The following is a 22,213-nucleotide window of genomic DNA, read 5'->3' on the forward strand; positions in this document are numbered from 1 at the left end:
ACCTTTCAACCTTCGTATGTATATTATATCCCACATGACAGTGGTGTAACCAGATTTTGTTTGAAAAAAATGGTATTCTGAAAGGTATATATGCTTTGACATTGGGAAATTTAAAGTTAAAATAATTATTAGTCTTTGTCCTAAGTCATCAATACATGTATAACAAAGGCCATCGGTCGCGGAGCCTTTTTTACTTCCTTGCAGTAATCCACCCTGACCTATAAAGTCAATGTTACTTATTAGTTATTACAATGCATATAACAATGTTATCTCTTATGAGCTTTACAAAAAAAGTGGATAGTCTCATTAATATGGAATAGCCTCATTAATATGGAAATGACTTGATAATTGACGTCATCCTTTTCAAATTTATCCGGCAAAGCTGTCCACACGTATCCGCTCAGCCGTCGTTTTCAAATTCTTCCACTCTGGAGAGCGTTTTCAGATTCTTCCGTTTTCAGTGGGCGAATACGCCGGATACGTGTGGGCGGTACGCGGAACAGTAAGATTATTCTTGCGTTATCGGGGAATATTCCGGCGTCGTGTGGACGGCGCCTACGCTTTTTCTCATGTAGGTATACATAATTATTAAGATCTCGCGGTTAGATTTCTTTCAGATTGAATCTCATTACGCGCCTTTTTCTCAATGAATTTGCTTGGAAGTCTCTTTTTAAATTCTTCAAGACCTGGCACAGTCAAGTCGATCATAGAATCTATTTATTTCAAGAACACAAGCATTCGGAAAACTAGAAATGCACGTCACGCGCGAGTAACTGTCTGGAAATGTGTGTTATTATATTATTTCAAACTATTTTCTGATCAACTGTCAATTATCTGATCAACTAATTATTTGCTCAACTGATTTACAAGAATATTTACATGAAAAGGATAGAACGTAGAAATTTCGGCAATGCTTCACATTACTTCCTAATTATCAGATGTTGGTAAGAAGCATCACATTCCTGGCCAAGTTTCGTCAAATCCAGCTCTGTGTAGCCTAAAGGCGTTTTGACTTCACCACGGTCTTCAGCGTTTGAAGGTTCTGACACAGTATGAGCTGGTATGACATAATCTGATTCGCTTCTGAGGAGTCCCTGGTAGGCTCGATCATTTGTTTCTCTCCTGTTCTCATAGCGTATATCAAGCTCAGTGTACGGAAAGGGTACAAGTTGTGGATCTTGAATTTGCTCGTTTGGGGACATTCTGCTGCTACCTGGAATATCATAATCTGCGACCTGTATCAAAGAATTTTTTGTGATTAGAACGACACATTTATCGTAGCCCTAGGTGTCCGCTCTAAAAGGCTATAGCATTTTCTTAGATATTTTTTGCGTGAAATCTTTCGCTATTATAAAAATATTAGGTGAAGAATAATATGAATTACAAGCACACAAGGTGAATAGAAAACGGCTTTGGAGGGGCATAATCTCATAATGCAAATCAATTAAACTTGTCAACTGGAATTCTTACAGCAATTATATGAGCAATTCTTCTTCGCACTTAATTCGCAGACAGAAATGGCCTTATCGTATGTGAAGGAAATCTTTCGCTAGGGGGAAAATTTCTCCTTCTCCTCCTCATATATAGTTTACAAATGTACTGTTAGGTTTCGTGAAAACAGCATGCCATGAGTAATAATGATCAACAGAAACCATTTATATCGGAATCTGAACACTCACCTGTCGATTTTCTTGTTGTTGTTCTATAGCTGGTTCAGTTTGGAACTCGACCGCTGTTTGCATATGGACCGCATTTACACTGGTCGACTTTGCAACAAGGCGATTTCTTCTGAATGTCTGAATTACGAATACTGCAAGCAGTACGGTGCCTAGAGTCATGGCAACACCCGCGAAAAACATCGCAATCGAATTTTTTATTTGCCCTGCGTAATAAATTGAATACTTTGATTAGTGTGAAACAAGCTAGGTCTATGTGTAGGGACAAGGCGGTGAAGCTCAAATGATAATCATTATAAAAAGAAAATGTTTACTAAAGTACTATATAAATTAAGTTATGCATAATTTTTGAAGTCAATTAAACAAAAAACTAACGTCGATGTCTGTTTAAAGCAGATACAGCTCTGGATTTTTGAACATAAACCTAATCAAGTTGATTACTTGCCTTCACAGCCTGCAAAAACCGTCGTATTTGTGGAGGAATTCCCTTTCTTCACTGGTCGACCTAGAAAATGCACTCTGTTTAATCCAGGCGATAATTTGTTTTGTATCTGCACCACATGTCTCAATGGCATACTTAATGTTTTGCATTTTTGTTTTTAACATGGATTATATACGAGGTTATAAACTCAGAGTAGATTTACAGGGACATATTCTGTCCTTTTTAGGCAAGGGGCATACTTTGCATTTTAGATTTCTTCGAATAATTTGAATGCAAATTAACAGCAATGTGTAACGCCTATATTCAAAAAGCTCACTCACACTCACACTCATTGAGTGTTACATGTAAATTTTGTTAATGCTGATCAATGAGAAAGTTTTCTCTGAATGAGATGGAAAGATATAAGGTAAATCACTGAAAATCAAGCTCCCTTTCGGCTTGAAATACCATTATTAAACGTTATGAGAAGATTAAGATCTCCCACTCAATGAGTTTGAGTGTGAGTGAACTTTTAGAATACAGGCGTAAGTATTCGTTTTAATTTTGGAGCTAACGACGTTTTTCGTTAAATTAACACTTACAGAGGCATTTTTGTTTCAGTTGAAAAGATCGCTTGTCACCAAGCTATATACCTGCTGCTTTTACTTTCATCTTTATTATATACAACAATTTTATACCAACTAACCTTTTATATCTTCTTTAAATGCGCAGCCATATAGCTCCAACCTCATACACACATTCTCACCCTTCTTATAACCCGGATGAATCCGAATATGCCTCGTCTTTACAGTAGGGTTTAGAACTCTACGTGCAACAAATTTTGAATTGTTTGCCCCGGTCAGTATCTAAAAGACAAGATATTTCTGGCATTTTTGAATCGCTATCAAAGAAAGCTATTGAATAAATTCAATTTTTCAATTATTGCTTTTCAATTTTACTCATTTCCGTCTGGCTATACGCCCTTTAGAGCTTAGAAGACCTAAAAATGGTCTTGACACCCAATCCTTTAAAGTTATCTCGACCTTTAATGACAACTATAAAAAGATATTTGCAAATACCAATCATACCGTATCAAGTAGATTTCCCCTTATTCGATACACGTAATCGGTCCAATCGTCTCCATTCTTACTGTATGATATTTTATAACTCCCAACAAATTCTCTTCCGCCGTTATACTCTCGTCCTTGAATTGCAATCTTACTGATGTTGGTCAAATGCAATAAATCAATATGAATAAACTGGTCGTAGTTGATATTTTCTGCACTGGACCCAAAGAGGTTTGTATCAGGACACCACGCACCCCACTGTGGAATATTTCGGTGAAGACGAGCTTGCTCACCAAACGCCGTAGTTCCTTTCTTTACACTAGTATACATAATCTGAGAAACTCTAATTCTTTCATCCTCCATGCCAAGGGCTGGGGACGTATAACATCCTATAGGTGGTAAATTTTGTGTAAATTGATGTTCATGATTAAACGGCAGTGATTGATAGCATGCTGTTCGAAAGCAGGATAAAGTTATCTACTGCATGATTTGTGATTCACTTACCTGTGGTAAAAATGCTTTTAAAAGCTACCATGCTACATATTTAATTTTCACTTTAAAGTGGCTCGATACAGTTTTCAAAAGTTCCACTGTTCATCACTTTGACACGTTCAAACAACGCATTTTTATGATTTATTTCAGAGATATTGGGGTTTTTATATATTTTGAAGTTTCTACTTTTGAATCGTATTAGTTTTAGTAACAAATTGTTTGTTGCTATGGCAACATACGTGTACAAAATTCACTCCAAAATGACCAATTGCTTCAGATAGTTGGAAAAGAAACACGGTGACCCCCAATTTTTTTTGGTGCATTATTTTACTTGGAAGCTTAAGAAAAACTAACAATTAGCAAAATATAAAAAAAATTCTATAATGCCACATTTTTGAAAAATGCAAAACTGACTTTTTTTGCTATTACAGAATTTTTTTATATTTTGCTAATTGTTAGTTTTTCTTCCAAGTAAAATAATTAAACGAAAATAACGAAAAGAAATTGGGGGTCACCGTGCTTTTTTTCCAACTATCTGAGGCAATTGGTCATTTTGGAGTGAATTTTGTACACCTATGTCACCATAGCAACGGACAATTTGTTACTAAAACTAATACGATTCAAAAGTAGAAACATTAAAATATATAAAACCCCAATATCTCTAGAATAAATTGTAAAAATGTGTTGTTTGAACGTGTCAAAGTGATGAACGATGGAACTTTCGAAAACCGTATCGAGCCACCTTAAAATTGTGAAGTTTGATCTTAATTGGCCATGCTAAAAGTTCATATTTTCTAACTTTTTGACCGACCCCTGATATCAGGTCTTTGTTTTATCTCTAAAGGCCCGTTTATACACTTGCAATTTTTGCTGCGATTTTATGTGCGATTTTCCTCTTTTAATAGATGTGAACGAGTAATCAGTTACGGATGCTCTGATGTGTACGAGCTCCTATTTGAACACCGTAACTACCTCACTCTTTCGTATCTGTCAAAAGACGATAATTGCACACATAAAATCGCAGCAAAAATTGCAAGTGTAAAAGCGGGCCTTAAAGCTTTCTCAGCATTCTGCACTGGATAGCAATTAAATCATTATAGTGCACGTACTTTCAGGTAGAGCTTGAGTTACTCCAAGTAGACACATAAGAACCCATTTCATACTGAGAACGTTGGCTGTGGCCATCTGAAATAATTTTATATAATCCGGTAACTTTTATATAATAAATTCTATATAACGAATTAGGTAATATACGATTATATATGCAATGAGTAATTACCAAAGATCATGTATGTATATTGGGGGCCGGATAATACCGATATTGTTGTTCAGTTTTTTCTTTTAACTACGTGGAGAACGAGAAAAAAAATTTAGAACAAAGTTATTTATAAACGACAGATCATAAAAAACCTTAATGAAATCCGTATAAAAAACTGTTTCTTTAAAAAATTTTTAGTACGTTTTACAACAACAGGTAATTGGTTAAATAGGTATATTTTTCACACCTATACTTTTCATGTTGACCAGTGTATAACTATAGTTGTAATTATATTCTCGGCTGTATACGAGTGGTAAATAATCCACAGTTCAAACTAAAGCCAATATAATGTATTGACTATTGTACGAGCTCTTTGTCAAGTATACAAGGCCACTCTCGAAGCACCGAGATTTTCTTTGTACCTTTCGGTAATATTACTCCAAAATAGTTTGAAGATGAAAACAGGAAAATTTGCGTTGCTACGATTCTAGCTAAATATTGTTTAGCGCAATCTTGTTTGATGTTCAAATTTTTAGATACATGCAGTAACTTCAGATTTTGAGATATCAGAACCAACTACGCTGCATATATCAACTGTCCGGACGCTTGGACACGCTTATAAAGCAAATAAATATCTCAAAGGAGTCCAAAAGCATAAATAACGTATTGTCCCAAAGTTATTCTGTATAGCATCGGTATACTCACGATTAGGATGGCTTCAAATGGGGCATTCGTATGGTGAAATCGATAATTTAAATGCTGATAAATAAGCATGGTGCTGGCAGTATCACTTTGACATCCTTGACTTTCAGCACAATTGAAACGCGCTCGTATGATTTCAAACTCTTTCTGCAGCGTCGCTAAGATGACGGCTTCGACGGCGTCGTAGATCAAATTAGTTAAACTGTCTAATGGTACGGCGGTAAGTATATTCCAAATGTTTACTTAAAATTAATGTGTTCACTAATATTAATGCAATCTTAACGACTCGATTATTTAACTAAAGGTGTACGTGGAATGAAGGCATCAAGTACAAACCTTTGATTCACTATAACGCTAATTATAACGCTTTTAAATAGTTAAATAGAAAATAGTCCTTTGTTGAAATACACTATATTTTACGTTTAGTGTTTAATGTTTATAAAAACGACAACCCTAGTTTGAACTGCTCTGAACCACATGCAAAAACTTACCGATTTTGTTAGTTAAATATCACACAATTCTTTGTACTGTTGGATTGGAAATTCGCGTAACCCAGTTTAAATCGCTTGAAGTAAATCTATCAACTATGTCGTCTATTGTATGGAAGTACGTTTAGTTACCATTGGCGAATTATGCATGATTATTTCACTGTGCAAACGAGGCAAACAATGTCGGTTTTTCCGGATGCTGTCCTCACTGAGCCCTTGAAACAGACGTCACACTTACTTTTGTTTGCCTTCCCCACACTGATCTCTATAAAACCTGTAGCGATTACCGACGGTTGTTTAGCCGTGACCTTTAAGGATAACGCCGCGGATTCAAAAAACAGTGAACATTTATTAATTTTTGTCAGCGTGATAGTGAAAAGCCCAAACAAAAACAATAGAAATGGCCTGGTAATCCTCCTTTAATTCAACTTAAATTGCTATTAATTGCCAAAAATGAGGGAGTTTTTTTTTAACCGTTTTTGCCGTAATTATCGATATCGGACGATATTTTAACGATGTAACGATGTTCATAGATGTAACTGACTTGCCTCATGCAATAATATCCAACTGATTGTGAAGAAAATCTGGCTGATTGAGAAGGTTGTCATCTAACTGTAGGTGAACTTTCTCATGCATTCAGCAATGCCTCTAATAAACTAACTTTGAAACTAAGAATATTTATTAGACCAGCTGGAAAGAACATCCCAAAACTGTGTAAAAGTGTCATGCAAGTTTAGTGACGAAATATTTGCAAAGTGTGAAAAATATCAGCTGCACTGAAAGTTGGCACATTTTGCATTCTGATTAGATGAAAATGCAGGTGGCTGTAATTTTTTTGGCAAGATATACCCATTAACCTTCTCAAAGCGTTCTTTGTGAAAGATATCGTTGCAAATGCACTCTTTTCATTATAATAGGCCAAAAATCATTCAATTCGAAAATGTTAGTAAATCCAATGTTAGTAATAAAACTAATATTATTATAACTTTCTTTACATTTACTAAAGTTATGTCAGCGACCTATACCAGGCAGAATTTTGTTATTTTCGCGGTTTAGGGAGGTGTCGTGGCTAACAAAGAAACCTTTTTCCTTTATGCTAAGAATTTTAGTTAAACGTGATGCCCAATCGGATGATTAATTGTAATAACCGCAAGGAAAAAATTGAAAAAATCGTTGGAATAAGTTGCTATGAACAATAATATTAACCTTCATAAAATTAAACCTCTTCTAAATTATGAACAACTTTTTGTCTTTCGTTGGTAAAAGTGCAAGATGAGAGCGATAATCCTGGATGAAATATCACGATTATTACCGACTATGCATGCTCACGTACTATGTGTACATCCGATCCTGCATGTTGTGAGGATCATCGTTACGCTGACAGCCTGACAAGGCATTATAAGGCATGGTATAAGGGATATAATTTGGAATTACCATATACAGGCACAAGCATGCATGCAGATAATCAATATCCTTCCGACAGGAGAATCCACCCGCCTATGTTGGCGATAGAAATCCCATGTGTTTTCTTTATGACGTGAAAAGTTTTATCAATCAAATTTGTTGAAAAAAACAAAGATCGCACTAAAATTCTACGGATTAAACGCCAAGTTTCGAAATTATTACATAGTTCTTTCCATGTTTTGATATCGTAATTATAATTATATATAGTGCGCACGATTGGACTTGATTAATAAACAAGGCGCCTGCTCAGGCGTTCACTCGGGCTACAGTTATCTCGCTTGAGCTTGTAAAGCCTAATTCTTGGTGTTATTGCATGTTCGTGTCACCCGCGCGAGAAATGATCCCAGGACGATTTCGATACGTTCAAAGACTTCATGCCGCCCACGCGTCATTTTCGTAAACTCGCGACGCACATTTTCTGATGTAGGGCTAGAAATCTCCGACTTCCTTATATGCTAAAAGTTGCAAGTCATTACTATTGATACAGTTTCTAAAACTGTATGTTATGTTACTGTTATAAAGTATGCCAAGTTACGTTACGTTGCGTACGTATATGGTTTGTTTTTAGCAATTTTGATTTAGCTTCTAACTCATACCGATCTCGCAAACCACTGAATATACCAAGCATACCTATATCATGCAAACACCAACCCAGCATTAGCGCCGATCTTTGGAGACCGAGGTCAATTTAATTATAGGGTTGACACGTGACATACGTCACACGAACGCAAAAAAACTCACTAAATAGCGATTGTTTTAGTCAGGAATTTGATTGCAACATGTTCTCAACAATCTAAACTCGACCTTAAATGATTTATGCAAAGATTTAACGTTAGTTTTTCAAATCAAAGGGTATTTGCTAAAGACGTTTGCTCGTTTGAGATTTTTTCCTTGCAGAGAAAATCACACTTATTGCTAAGTATTTAGATAAACTCAATAATTTACAAGCACGTATAGTTGACGTCCTCGTGTAACAATCTAATTTATTCCCTTTGCGTTTCATTGCATTACACTTTATTTAAAGGATTGTCAATGAATTACCTAGGGGCCTGTTTACAGGGAGCGAGTTATCCCGGCTAGGCGAGATAAAAAGCGCATCACATCAAAGGCTTAATTGACTTGATTTGTCTTGCATTATAATTATGCCGTTCTTACCTCGGCTATAGCCGGGATAACTCGCTCCTTGCAAACCCTTACATAAAAAAGCCCTTACATAGAACTGGTGTCCATCACAAATTAATCTCCCATTAATTATAGCGATTTCCCAGTAGGTCTTTTCGAAGTCGTAAATGTTCTGCAAATGATAAACGGGTTTTTCGGTTACCTCTTTGCTTGATACAATCAATGTTTGTTGAGTGTTTCCTAAAAGCAATGTGTAAAAAATTTGTTATCACCGAAGTTCAATAAGCAAACACTTCGATGAATGTTGGCTACTTGTTATTTAGCTAAATTTAAGCTAATTCTTTGCCCGTGAAGTCAGACCTTTTAGCATAATATTTAAAAGCCAAACGCACACGACGGGATTCTTGAGTCGTACGATTTTACTCGGCCGATTTTATTCGGCAAATATCAGACTGTTTTGATACATTTCGATTGCATCTGGCCACTAAATCGCTTGAAATGACATCGCACACGCAAGGATTTAGTAGGCCGAACAAATTCGTACGACAAAAATCGCGTCGTGTGCGCCTGGCTTAAACGAAGAAATTTTATCAACTCTGTCGGACTATAATAGTAAGGGCTATAGACCTTTGACTCCTAAAAGCGACCTATGACGAGTTCCCGACTCTCCTTGTGGCATATGCTAACTAATGACATGATTGTATGAATGAATAATTTGCAAGCTCTTTGTTTACAACGGAGCGCCATGTCGGCTATAACAAAGGCTTCTACAGGCCATTCATAACATCTCGCTTAAAGAAATGGCTGAAGATGATATTCGGCTGGAAGATAGTCTGCCAGAATACGGGTGGCGAATTAAACTCGATCATACTTTTCCGCAAAAACCACGGCCAAGCAAGTTGCCGAGATGGAGACAGCTTCCAAAGCTGGTCGGCCTTGGCTATCGGTAATATGACTTCGGATTATTTCTCTGGAGTTCTCAGTCGCACTAGCTAGGACAGATTCAGCGAAACTCTGAAGTTCTTGCTTCGTGTGCATAATATATAACCTGCCAAATATCCCTGCAACGTGCACTTGATGTCTTGAAGTACATAGAAGAAAATTTGGCCGACGATCTTCAAGTCGGCCCCGGCAGAGGTCGTTGCTTATGCAGTCTATACAATTATATAGCTATCAAATTTTCGTTTTTAGGTTTATGAAATATGCTACAAAAGAGAAAAAAGAAGGAAGAGTGCCTTTTATAGACCCTTATAAAATGAATCCTTGTCGTCAAGTATACGGTGAGACAAACGTTGAATCTTTAAAGAGCTTGTATTTATTTTGAAACATTATTTATAGGATTTTCGGACATTTTATCTTTAATATCCGTGTGTATATGCGTGTAAAAGTGATTTTACACTCTTCATATAGATGAAATACTTTTAAACAAAGACTAAGACTGTCCCAAAAGACTGTCCCAAATTTGACGTGATAGCCAAAGTATTGAATAATGGCTCAACTTTGTTGTACGAATATGTTCAGGAAAATTATGCAAAAAAGATATATTTACATGCAAATTGTTTCAAAGGTATACATTACAAACAAAATGCTTCGCAAAGATATTTAATTGATGTCATGAAGCCCTTCAAAGTAAACTTTGTTTTAGAACTTTGTATTCGGTGCACCATCTGCGGTGAAACCTCGTATGTACATAGCACCGAGTAAATATATAGTCAAAAAACAAGCGGTAAAGCTTGAAGCAAACCTTATACCTAAATGACTATGTATTTATGAAGCGCTTACGTTCATATATTTTCTTGAGCTGTGCTGTGTCAAAAACACGGTTGTAACACGTAACTCGTAAGATATGTTTGCTAGCTATATTTTTATTTACAATTTGTATTTATTGTTTTACATATACAAAATGAAGAAATTAATCATTCGTATACTGTCTGAAAGTAAGATGTCATGACGAGGTCTCCGAGGACATGAAGATAGCAATCTATGCATACATATGCAAATACAAGTAACTTTATTGGCTATTGTAAACAACGGCAGGTGTTTGAGGTCTTCATGAGCACAGAGACCAAAATCAATATACTTACTAGATATTTCACTAGACAAGAAACAATAAAGTATTGTATTTTAACTAAAATAACGATTTTTTTCATAGCAACCATTTTGCAACTGAATATGGCTTGCATTTAATGTACTTCTGCTCTAAGCAAAAGAAAGAGAATTACGTTGTTGCAATTGACGAATTGTGCAATTTCTTTGCAAAAAACATTGCAATCACAAAGTAGGCTTTTAACAGTGGCTTCCAATCGTAAATAGTTGAATCCGTTTGCTCTGCGATATAATACGATACTCAAAAAGCCCTTGCTATACTATAAAAAATAACAAACAATATGCGATGTAGGTACATAACTTTATAGAGGCATAATCAAATTACTCGGCCCGAAAAGTAGCCAGAAGTTTCAGACTTATGTTTCAGACTTAGGAAATATAAGTATGAGAAGTATTATCTATGCAAAAAAATACTTATCGGCCAATGTAACCTGTTGAACCCAGTGCCTTTTTCGCACCTCGCGAAGTTCTCGCGAACCAACTCCTATTATAGTAATAGAGTTATTTTTCAAAGATCGATTGTTTTTCTTTTGTGGTTGTATACCGTCCCGAAATAATTCAAATTGGTTGCCCTGAACATGACTTTATTTCTTGAATATTTCATCATCGTGTTGTGATAATTGCGTTCATCAACAGGGGTTCCGCTCGGTGGTATTGGATGTGGTTCCATCGGTCGTGGTTGGAAAGGGGATTTTAATCGATGGCAGTTAACACCTGGAATGTATTCGTATGATACTGTCCACGCAGATCAGGTATGGAACGGGATGTTTTACGCCCTAATTTGTTGACCAAAGCTGGTCGAAGTACCGGCTAGGGTGGATTATAAAGGCTACTATCAACTTGCACATGTACACGTACAAGCACGTTGGTCTAAATAGAAGGAAGGGCTAGTGAATTGTACTAGTGAATTGTACTAGTGAATTGTACTAGTGAATGAAATATACGTTTATTAGTACTAGGAAATTTACAATAATCAAACATGCATTAAAACTAAGTATAACAGTTCTACAGACTATTTACAAAAACAACTTAACTCGACTGCCTAATGTTCGAGTCCATTCCGACAAAGTGATGTCATTAAGTGATGTTGATGGACACAGTCCTCCAACTTCGACTGCCACGAACACACACCACACGAGCTCTAAGCAAAGCAAAGGCGATCTTTCGACGTAACCAGCTAATCACCATTGTACTAGTGAATTGTACCAGTACTAGTGAATAAATGGAGAACTTTGCTTTCCTCGCATTTTGACAAATATAGTTGATTAATGTGAAATAGTTAACATATGTATGAAAATTTCCGTGCTTGTATGTGTGCGTATAAAAAACGATTAATTCATTCAGTAAATAGATAAAGACTTCGGTATTTCAGGGTATATTTAAGAAACCTTATTTGAATCTTTCCTCAGTTTGTCGTTTGCATAAGAAGAAAAGGGAAAACCGTGTATCAGGTGAGAAAAACCACGATTATTTTTACAAGAGAGGGTTCACCTAGCCTCTAGAAAGGGTTCACCTAGCCTCTGGAGAGGGTTCATCTAGTATCATTTAACCAACAATTTTGACAACACTTGTGAAGTAGCTTTTGTTCATGAATATTTGGAGCTTGACCAAATTCGTGCATTCGTGTATTTGAAGTTTCGTAATCTTTTTTCAGTGAGAACTTGACTGTGTTATAAAGCTTAATCACACCCACATTCACTTGAATATGAGTGTGACATAGAAATAACATTCTTGCTGAACAATGAGAAAGTGAGAGAGCCTTCTCATATCTCGCCCACTCAATTGAGATATCCCACTCAATCAATTAGAGTGCAAGTGACCTTTAAGAATACGGACATGCATGAATGTGATTGGATTGTTCCTGAAAACTGTAACTTTGATCGACTCAGTTTCGCCTATTAGCTACGGCTGCTATGAAATGTGGTAGTATTTATTTCGCCGTTCGTGATGTAAAGTTCGTAATTTTGACTGGATTGTAGCTTGAATTTTATGGTTATTTTGCAGCAAGTACTATCTCCACAATGCACATCAAATGGTCTGCTCTATGGACACAATTTAAAATCATGGAACTGGGGTTTCAATGGTGCAAATGCAATCTACCACGCATTGTATCCAAGGGCATGGACAGTTTATGAAATACCATCACAGCGAATACGGCTGATTTGCAGGCAAATATCTCCTATCTTCCCAAATGAATATAAGGTAATGTATTATATAACATTTAAAGTACGCGCGTGGTGATTGGTCGAGCCAAAATTGGCAAGGAAAGTGATGTAACGAGAATTTGTAATTGAATCGAATTATAATATTTGTACAAAATCTTTTTTTGAGTTATATTATAATAGAATTTGAAATAGAAAAAATTTTCTTGTGTTAATATACAGTTATAGAAACACTTGTGGGAGTTTGAGAGAACTTGAAATAAGGTGGAGGAAATCGCCCTATCACGGGCTCGTTTTCTCGTTCTCCCAAACTCCCACGCGTGTCTCTATAACTGTAAAAAAAAATACGGAAAATGTTTTCTATTTCCTAAATAGTCACCACGATTGCATATAAATTCGCGCTTTCTATCGTCTTTTGTCCAATCTTCCCCAACTAATGACTGGTCAACCGCCTTGAAGTCGAATTATCTATAGACTATACAGTGCCATTATTATATCAACTTTAGGACACCAGTTTGCCAGTAGCCGTGTTTATATGGACAGTTCAAAACTACGGAAAAGAAGATGCTGACGTAAGCATCATGTTCACATTTCAAAGCGGTGAAGGGAAACCCGATGATGCAAGTTACGGACATTACAACGAGCCGTTCACGTGCAAAGGCATCCATTCTGAAGTGGGAAATGAACAGAAAGCTGGACAAGGTATCCTATATGATTAGTACTGTTCACGATATTTGTACTGCTTATTGAACAGTATCTTATAAAAGTGATATGTACACTCTACCCCAACAAGCCAAAGTGTGTTGTAGATTGTTTTTCAACACAGTCAACCGAAGACTAGCCTGCTCGCAGACCCCACCCGAAAATTAAACGGGAAATTAGGGAAATTAATCCTAATTTTCGATTTTGGGCTGCGAGCAGGCTAACCAAAGACCCATCTTATGAATTCTTTTCGAAAACCCCCATATTATGAAGTATTTTTTATATTTCCTTTCACAATTCGCCGATAGGCAGCAGAAGTCATGTGATAACTTGTGATGTCACTGGTGTACTACTTCACAGAAACGCTGATCCAGCCTGCACGTACGTCATTGCAGCAAAAGCCAAACATCAGGTAACCACTGTCGAGCACAGAGAATTGCTTAAAACATAGAAACACTTGTTACATTTCTGTTGTGATCTATCACATTCAGTAGCGTAGCCAGCCTGACGATTTGTCCCGCTATGCAACCTCGTACCCTGGCGCTTCAATAGTAAAATATATAACGTTGTATCAAAGTATTGTATAGAGTTCAGCTGAAAAAAAATAAGGGTGCCTGGGGTGGTTTTGTTTGGCGAGGAGGCGCCTGGCAGAAAATAACCGATTTCTGGCAAATCGTGACCGATTTCTTAGCTGACCTTTATACAATAACTGAATGCAAAATTAGCTGACCTCAATACAATAACTGATGGCAATATTTTTTACTGTTAAAGCGCCTGGGTACGAGGCTGCCCACTATGCTAAGATTTTGGTGTTCATTGACTGTGCAAACCATTAATTTCTAAAGAAATGAATAACCATAATAACTTGAAATTTACATAGCGGGAAAAATCGTCAGGCTGCATGGCTACGGCACCGATCTCATTATATCACCACAAATAGACAAGGAGAATTTGTTAATCTCCTTCTCACAGGAAAACAACCCGCTTGTTCGTGTTACATGGAAAACCATATTTGATGCAAAGAGCCCTGGAAGGCGACTTTGGCAAGACTTACACGAAGATGGCCTGTTATCCTCTAATCCTGGTATGGGGAAAATTAGGCAGCCTAATAGCCCAAACCTGCTCTACTTTAACACATTTGACGATGATTTTATAATATTTTTAAGATCCAAGTCATCGGAGCAATCCTGGCGAGGCACCAGCAGCAGCTGTCGCAGCGTCAGTTACTGTCCCCGCTGGAGAGCGTAGAACGTTAGAATTTTCACTCGCCTGGGATATGCCTATCGTCTACTTTGGGTCGAAGAGATTAAAACACTACAGGTAATATGATGAGCAATTTTTAACCATGACTAAACCCATACTAGTTGCAATGAATGTAATACATACACTCATACTGCTCTAGATGGTACACGAAATTTTTCGGTTACCATGGAAACGCTGGTTCGACGCTGGTCAGCCATGCCTTGAGAACTTACACAGAGTGGGAAAGTAAAATCGATGAATGGCAAGAACCAATATTGAGGGATAAGTATGTTCTATTAAACTACATTATTATAAAATGTTTCGCGAAACGATTTTTTTAAAATGTCTTCGGGGTAACCCCTATCTGTAGCTATATTTACACTGCACTTAATTTATCAGCACGGCAGGGCTAAATACGGTTCCCGTAACCGTCAAGTTATGTCTTGTTTGAACGAGTATCGGGAAGTAATATTCTTTTTATCCCACCCAACTACTTTATTTCATCCCATCTTATTATTTTCATCCCACCCAATATACTACATTTTATTCCAACTTATTATTTTTATCTCACCCAATCAATATATACTTCTTTTTATCCAAAATGTTTCTTTTATCCCACCCAATATACTTCTTTTTATTCCAACTTTATTCTTTTTATCCCAACCAATTCACCAATCTATCTCTCAACTTTCCAGTTTCATGTGGGTTTTCTGTTATAAATGGACATATTTAGTCAACTTTCATGGCGTCCCAATGGCATGTTCTTCTGTTTTATTCGTATCGCTTTTGTCTTGCTGAAAACGAGATTTTTGTGTTATTTTATTCTAGAAACCTCCCTGCTTGGTACAAGTCTGCAATATTCAATGAACTTTATTTCATTGCGGATGGTGGGACAATTTGGTTGGACGTCGCGAAAGAAGAGAGAAGAAATATCGAGGTCAAATATTTGCCGGAAGTTGTTAAAAATTACGGGAGATTTGCGTATCTTGAAGGTTAGTGGTTGTGTTTAGACGACGGTTCGATTGTGATTTAGTGCCAGCTTTATGGCAGTTGAATGCTCTAGTTAATTTACATCAGTCCAACATCGACCGGTCTCGGGCCCACAAGACATAATGTTTCCTTTAGTTGCGGCAAAGAAGTTTTTTATTATAACTATACCACCGTCAAAGAAAAGCCAAACAGTAAGGGAAACAACGAAACAGCTATTCATAAGAGATATCATTTCAAATGGGGAAACAGTTTAAAGGTGGCATGTCCACGTGCGCCACACGTGATTGAAGTTGCATGTGCTATTTCCCATGAAATAACGCGTTGTCGCAGGGTATCGCTCGCACGTGATTCGCTCTCGACCTGTAACACACCACAAACGCCATACTTTGACAAGTGGTATATAAAAAAATGGTATTCACGTATCATAATATCCTTCTTACTCGTTTCAGGTCATGAGTATCGAATGTACAACACATACGATGTCCATTTCTACGCATCATTTGCCCTCATCATGCTATGGCCGATGTTGCAATTAAGTCTTCAGCACGATATCGGTAAATTCACTGTGGTTCTTGCAGGATTTACTCGACAAAATATTCCGACTCGGCGGTGCTTTAGAAAAGGAGATCGAGGCATTTACCAATTTCCAACATGCCTGCAGTCTGCATCGTATTTTAACTTTTTTTTGCCCTTTTAGCGGATTATGTCAACAAGAGTGACCTTAAACAACGGTTGACGATGATGAGTGGGAGATCGTGTCCAAGGAAGGTTCAAGGTTGTGTGCCTCATGACATCGGCGATCCAGGTGAGAAGACAGGCATCTGACTTCAGCTTTTTTCTATTAAATTTAAAATCTGAACTTCTCAATATAGATGATGAACCCTGGACAAATATAAATGCTTACACAATTCACGACACTTCTGAATGGAAAGATCTTAACCTTAAATTTGTACTGCAGGTACAGCATTATCATTACTGATTTTAATACCACCAGATTAAAACCAATAACGGTCACTACAACTGCATCAACACCTGACAACACGAACAACTATTACTTTGATTCAGCATCGATTGTTACAATATTTGATAAAAATCAACTGACACCTCCATTCCTGCATTTAGCTTTATCGTGATTATGTTTTCACTGGCGATCTTCAATTCCTAGATGACCTCTGGCCTGTAGCAAAGGTCTGTGCAAATGGACTCACGGACTCCCTTGATTACTACATATATATATATATATATATATATATATATATATATATAATATATATTATAATATATATATATATATATATATGTATACTTCAATTTATGAAAGGAAGATGTGATTTAATGTTAGGCCTATACCAAAATCATTAAACTCTGTAAAGTACTGATTCTGAAAATTGTTATCTGGTGGATAGTTCAATTCAGCTTTCTTACTAGAGTAAAGGCTGATTTCGAGTCAGGAAAATTTTCCTCTGGACAGGTCAGACGAAAAAGTTTCTCTTATCAATGTCTTCTCAACCAAAACTAATTGTCTTCAGCACAAAAGAAACCATACGGTCCGATCCGGTCCGGAGGATAATTTTCCTGGCTGGAAACCAGCCCTAATACATAACTATTTTTCGTGCTTTCACGAAAAATATCTTGCACTTACCTATACATTCCATTATATTAATGGTTTAATTTTTTTTGCTTTCTTGATAAAGACGGTTATGGCGAAAGCAGTAAGTCAGGACTCGGACGGTGATGGATTGATCGACAACTCGGGCTTTGCTGACCAAACATATGACGCCTGGATTGTGTCTGGAGCTAGGTACAACTATGTTTTCAAATACGATAAGCCAATTCGGAGACTCGAAAATACCTTCATCAACAATCGATATAGCATGTTATACAGATTCAAGCACCTACCCTGCGATGAAAACCTACCATGAATCAACACACAAGAAGAGCAAACTTGTTAAGCTTGCTCCCTACAGTTTTAAGAATTTCGAAAACTTGTGATTTAGATTTTAAATTTTAGCATGAGAAAGGAAAATAAATTTCCCAGATATATTAACCAACATTCGAGCAGTAAGAAATTGTCCATAAGTATGACGTCAATGCCGTTGTTATGGTAACAATGGCGATTCAATATAGCGAAAATAAGTTCAGCTACCCCATGGAAAATTTTAACAAGTCTAAAAAAATTCTGTGGAGGCAAAATATCTTTATCACGAAAAATTTTGATATATCTGAGAAATTTCTTTTCCTTTAGCAAGAAATCTCATGCTAAAATATAAAATCTAAATCACAAGTTTTCAATGTTCTGAAAATTTTAGGGAGCCACCGTAAAATGAAAGACCAATGATCCCTAATAAATAAAAATAATTTCTCGATGATCCAACCTAAAGGTTTTCGTCAGGGGCCTTTGTATAAAAGCTGTCCACCGGATGGTGATTATTTAATCTTTTCAAAAATGTTCGAAAAGCGATAAAATCTCATTTTTAGAACCAACAGTTATTAAAGAGGGTCCTTGATTTAGGAGTACTAGGATTTAATTAAAGTTATAGCAAAAAACGGGCGATTTTAAAGCGATTGAAAAACCACTATCCGGTGGATAGCGCTATCCAGCTTTCATACAACCGCGGTCCCAGGTGTGGAGTTATTACTAAAAAATATTCTTTTCTGAAAATTAACTTTCGTAATTTTCGTCTACCAAGGATGTTTTTACACCAAATTTTCGAAATTTTTACCGAATCGGATGACATCAAGACTCTTCGGGGTGATTCATTCTCACAAACGTAAAACGTCACATAAGTATCTTGTGCGTTGAATCAAGGAATAGTTCTGACATGCAGCTAGAAAACTTTGAATAATATAAGACCATAGTCTGCTATTATTCAATAAACCATATTCGTTTTCAGTGCGTACTGCGGAGGCTTATGGTTGGCATCGCTTCGTACAATGTCTGAAATTGCCAAAGTTCTTGGCTACCCTGAAGATATTAAGAAATATAACAACATCCTACAACGCGGAAAGAAAGCTTATGAGCGTAAACTATGGAATGGTAATGGAGGGTATACTACGGTGTATCGCATATAGCATATATCTTGTTGGACACACCCTGCAAATCCATAATTATATAAGAACTCGTCCTTCTCTCTTAAACCTTCCAGGGGCAGGTTCTTCGCAAGGCGTTTAGCTTAAATGGTGGATAACTGTTCAAAATGGAAAACAAAATTGATGTATTTATTGAACAACTGAACTGAAATATTTCGATGTAAATACTTTAATTTTCAATGGAAGTGCATATTAATGCAAAAGATGTACGAGAGTATTTTTAAACTTTCCCTTATCCACCGTTTAAGCAGTAAACGCCTTTCGAACAACTGGCCCCAGGTGTGTGTGTAGATACCAGGGATACCTTAGCCGAATACAATTTTAAAGCATTAAAGGAGGAATTTCGTTTTAGCCAATCAGCAAGTAGGTTTACATTCTCAGGGACCCAATCAAAATGCATAAATATTGATCACCTCTGGTAAGGTACATTATTTACCATCTAACATGAAATATTAAAAATTCAGACATTCTGATTGGGCTGACAAATGTAAACCAATTTTCTGATAAGTTGAAAACGAAATTCATCCATGTTCCTCGCGGGTATGCTAAAATTAAAAACAAGAAATGTGTAGTAATCAAAAATCGAATTTTTCTTTTTATTATTACACAGGTCGCTATTATAACTACGAGTTCAGTAAACGGCGATATCATAACAGTATTATGGCAGACCAAATGGCAGGACAATGGTATCTCAAGGCCTGTGAAATTGGACAGCATCCGAATGACAGGGTGAGTGATTAAATTCGTGAATGCCTTGGGCCTTCTACGAATCAAAACGAACTGATTATGTATTGAATTTGATTCCATGTTCAGCACGTCACTAATATGTATTTTGTATTTAATAAGTTATAATAAGTTATTGTGTTGTACTCTTCAGGTTTTCCCAAAAGCTCACGTGATCAGTGCGCTGACAACAGTATTTGAGTACAACGTGCTGAGATTCCACAATGGTAGACTGGGAGCCGTGAATGGTATGAGGCCTGATGGAAAGGTGAGAGATTACTGGTGGAAACTGTTGGGTAAAATATAATTTAGTATGAAGAGCTCAAAATGTTAACTTGTACCTTCTCGGAGAATTGCAGATGGTTGATTATAGATCATTGTAGAAAAGTAGACAAATTTATTAATGACATTGAGTTGGGCACAACATTCGTCCATCTTAATATCACCCATAGAAAATAAAGAAATAAAGTATAAAAAAAAAATTCTTGGTTTTAAAAACGACAGAAACTGTAGCTATCTATTGGGGAAACAGCTACAGTTAGAGAATTCGAATGGAGCAAGGGATTAAACCATTCATATTCATCACATTTAGGTCGACACCAGCAGTGTTCAAGCAGAGGAAGTATGGACTGGTATTACATACGCCGTAGCAGCTTCCATGATACAAGAGGTACGTCTATTTTTACGATCTTGTTATTACGACCTTTTATCTTCTTAGTGCTAGGTCTTTAGCTCGTAACTAAGATTGTGATTCCGATTACTTTCCAATATATTTATTCTTCAACACTATATTTCTATACCTAAACAAAATAACGTCTCTATACCTTTTAAAGTCTTGACTTCTCGTAACAAAAAGTATTTAATTGAAAAATATAACAAGGCTCAAGGAGTTCCTCCTCATAACTACATATCGCAAGTGGTATAACTACTGACGATTCAGACTGGACGAATCCACGAGTATACAAGATGTTTAGGCTATAATATGGGGTGTGGATATAATATAGTATGAAAAATAAAGGGTATTTGGTTGTAAAACTAAACGATATTTAAAATTCCAGCTAATAGTCTTTATTCGAAAAATTGTTTTAGGGATTGGTAGAGGAAGGCTTTCGGACAGCATGTGGAGTTTACCGAAGCTGTTACGAGAGATTTGGAATGTCCTTTCAGACCCCCGAGGCATATACTGGGAACGGTCGTTTTCGTTCCCTAGGCTACATGCGACCGCTGAGCATATGGGCTATGCAGTGGGCGTGGGAGAAAAGGTCACAGAAAAAATACGGTACGCAATCCTTGAGTCCAGCTTCTTCGCCGTGTGCAAACGAGTTCTACCTGTTGAACGGGTATTCGGAACACGAAGAACACAACAACGTGTTCATCTGGGAGGATCTTTCCCTAAATGTGAGTCCAGTAGATACCCCAGAGAGGAAGCTCTCAGCGGGGGACTTGACGTCGCCCCTCGATGAGGACTTTTATGTCGATGCATATAGTGACTTTGAGGATTACCCATGTATTGGGGTCCGAGCAAAGTCTGATGGGGATTTGAACCGAAGTTTGACACTCTCTTCGGGTTCTTCAAGAATGTTCCGACCAGGCACATCGACCAGCGGTGAGTTCGCGGAAAACGGAGAAACCTCAGATTGTTTTCACGAAAGCATGCCCGGATAAGACGTAAAAAACAGCCAATATCGTATCGCTACACTAAGCCGGTTTTCCACTAGGCGGAATTTTTCGATCGAACGATCTTTTCAATTATGACCGGTGAAGGGAATCCGCTATGGCAGAATTATCACAATTCAAAAGAATATCAGCCGGAAAACTTCGTTCCGCCGAAAAATTCCGCGTAGTGGAGAACCGGCTTTAGTTCTGTATGAAGGCGCCGAGACATTAGAGACGTTTGGCTTCACGTTTACGACAACCCTCTAACGGCAAACAGAAAAATTCATTTCGAATTTTCAAAACAAATGCTAGGTTTCGGAGGCCGAGAAAATTGGCCCATTATTCTCAAACGTATAGAGTATAGAGTAACTACTGAGACAAATTGTGGGCGAGAAAGTGCCAAAAATTTAATTTTAAATGTTATTTGAAGATAGCCGTTTGCTGTTGGCGGTTTGTCATATTGGTTAAGCTAAAGGTCTCTAATGAAAAATTCCGCGCCGGGCGCCAAATTCCGCCTAGTGGAAAACCGTCTTAACACACCATCAACAATCGTAAAGATCTCGTTTTCATATTTTAAACAATAGTTCAGTGAGTTTTAGGATAATGTTATATACAGATAGGGGCTTCTATTAACCTGTTAATTCATACTGAAGGTATTGACGGAGCTAAGAAGGCTGGCCTTTGAATGAACATGTGGTATAAATCAGGGACAAATTTAACATATATATTTCTTCAACAGATTTCTAAATAATAAGTGGTAAGCTCGAATAAAATAGAAAAGTTTAACAATAAAATAAAACAAATTAGGTAAATTATTTATTGTAAATATATAGAATTCATATTCCGCGCTAT

The 22,213-nt window shown here is 36.9% G+C and overlaps 2 protein-coding genes across 2 annotated transcripts; one reads left to right on the forward strand and one right to left on the reverse strand.

Annotated features, from left to right (window-relative positions):
• Positions 1-716: 716 nt before the first annotated feature.
• LOC114539562 lies at positions 717-6,267 on the reverse strand. Its single transcript, XM_028560205.1, has 7 exons — positions 6,108-6,267; positions 4,766-4,841; positions 3,186-3,553; positions 2,804-2,963; positions 2,122-2,181; positions 1,680-1,882; positions 717-1,235 (listed from the first exon to the last, which is right to left on the reverse strand). Exons 2-7 carry the CDS (start codon positions 4,839-4,841, stop codon positions 921-923), a joined length of 1,182 nt encoding a protein of 393 aa, XP_028416006.1. The 5' UTR covers positions 6,108-6,267; the 3' UTR covers positions 717-920.
• A 3,162-nt stretch (positions 6,268-9,429) lies between these two features.
• LOC114539564 (non-lysosomal glucosylceramidase-like) lies at positions 9,430-21,742 on the forward strand. The gene is made up of 21 exons (XM_028560207.1): positions 9,430-9,636; positions 9,882-9,970; positions 11,433-11,548; positions 12,206-12,247; positions 12,801-12,998; positions 13,465-13,660; positions 13,969-14,072; positions 14,633-14,744; positions 14,827-14,980; positions 15,063-15,188; positions 15,731-15,894; positions 16,342-16,446; positions 16,590-16,697; positions 16,765-16,850; positions 17,015-17,080; positions 17,587-17,693; positions 18,787-18,929; positions 19,593-19,711; positions 19,860-19,973; positions 20,298-20,375; positions 20,795-21,742. The coding sequence occupies exons 1-21, from the start codon at positions 9,491-9,493 to the stop codon at positions 21,368-21,370; spliced, it is 2,949 nt and encodes a 982-aa protein (XP_028416008.1). The 5' UTR covers positions 9,430-9,490; the 3' UTR covers positions 21,371-21,742.
• The last annotated feature ends 471 nt before the right edge of the window (positions 21,743-22,213 follow it).

This window comes from Dendronephthya gigantea, unplaced genomic scaffold (assembly GCF_004324835.1).
Source record: "Dendronephthya gigantea isolate DGI-Jeju-01 unplaced genomic scaffold, DenGig_1.0 000206F, whole genome shotgun sequence".
NCBI lineage: Eukaryota > Metazoa > Cnidaria > Anthozoa > Malacalcyonacea > Nephtheidae > Dendronephthya > Dendronephthya gigantea.

Coding starts and splice junctions, on each gene's coding strand:
- LOC114539562 (XM_028560205.1), bottom strand. CDS start 4,841: ATGGCCACAGCCAACGTTCTCAGTATGAAATGGGTTCTTATGTGTCTA. Junction 1,883..2,121: donor GGTTTTTGCAGGCTGTGAAG/GCAAGTAATCAA, acceptor TTTATTACGCAG/GGCAAATAAAAAATTCGATT. Junction 1,236..1,679: donor AACAACAAGAAAATCGACAG/GTGAGTGTTCAG, acceptor TCTTTGATACAG/GTCGCAGATTATGATATTCC.
- LOC114539564 (XM_028560207.1), top strand. CDS start 9,491: ATGGCTGAAGATGATATTCGGCTGGAAGATAGTCTGCCAGAATACGGG. Junction 9,971..11,432: donor TCCTTGTCGTCAAGTATACG/GTGAGACAAACG, acceptor GTTCATCAACAG/GGGTTCCGCTCGGTGGTATT. Junction 17,694..18,786: donor TGGATTGTGTCTGGAGCTAG/GTACAACTATGT, acceptor ATTCGTTTTCAG/TGCGTACTGCGGAGGCTTAT.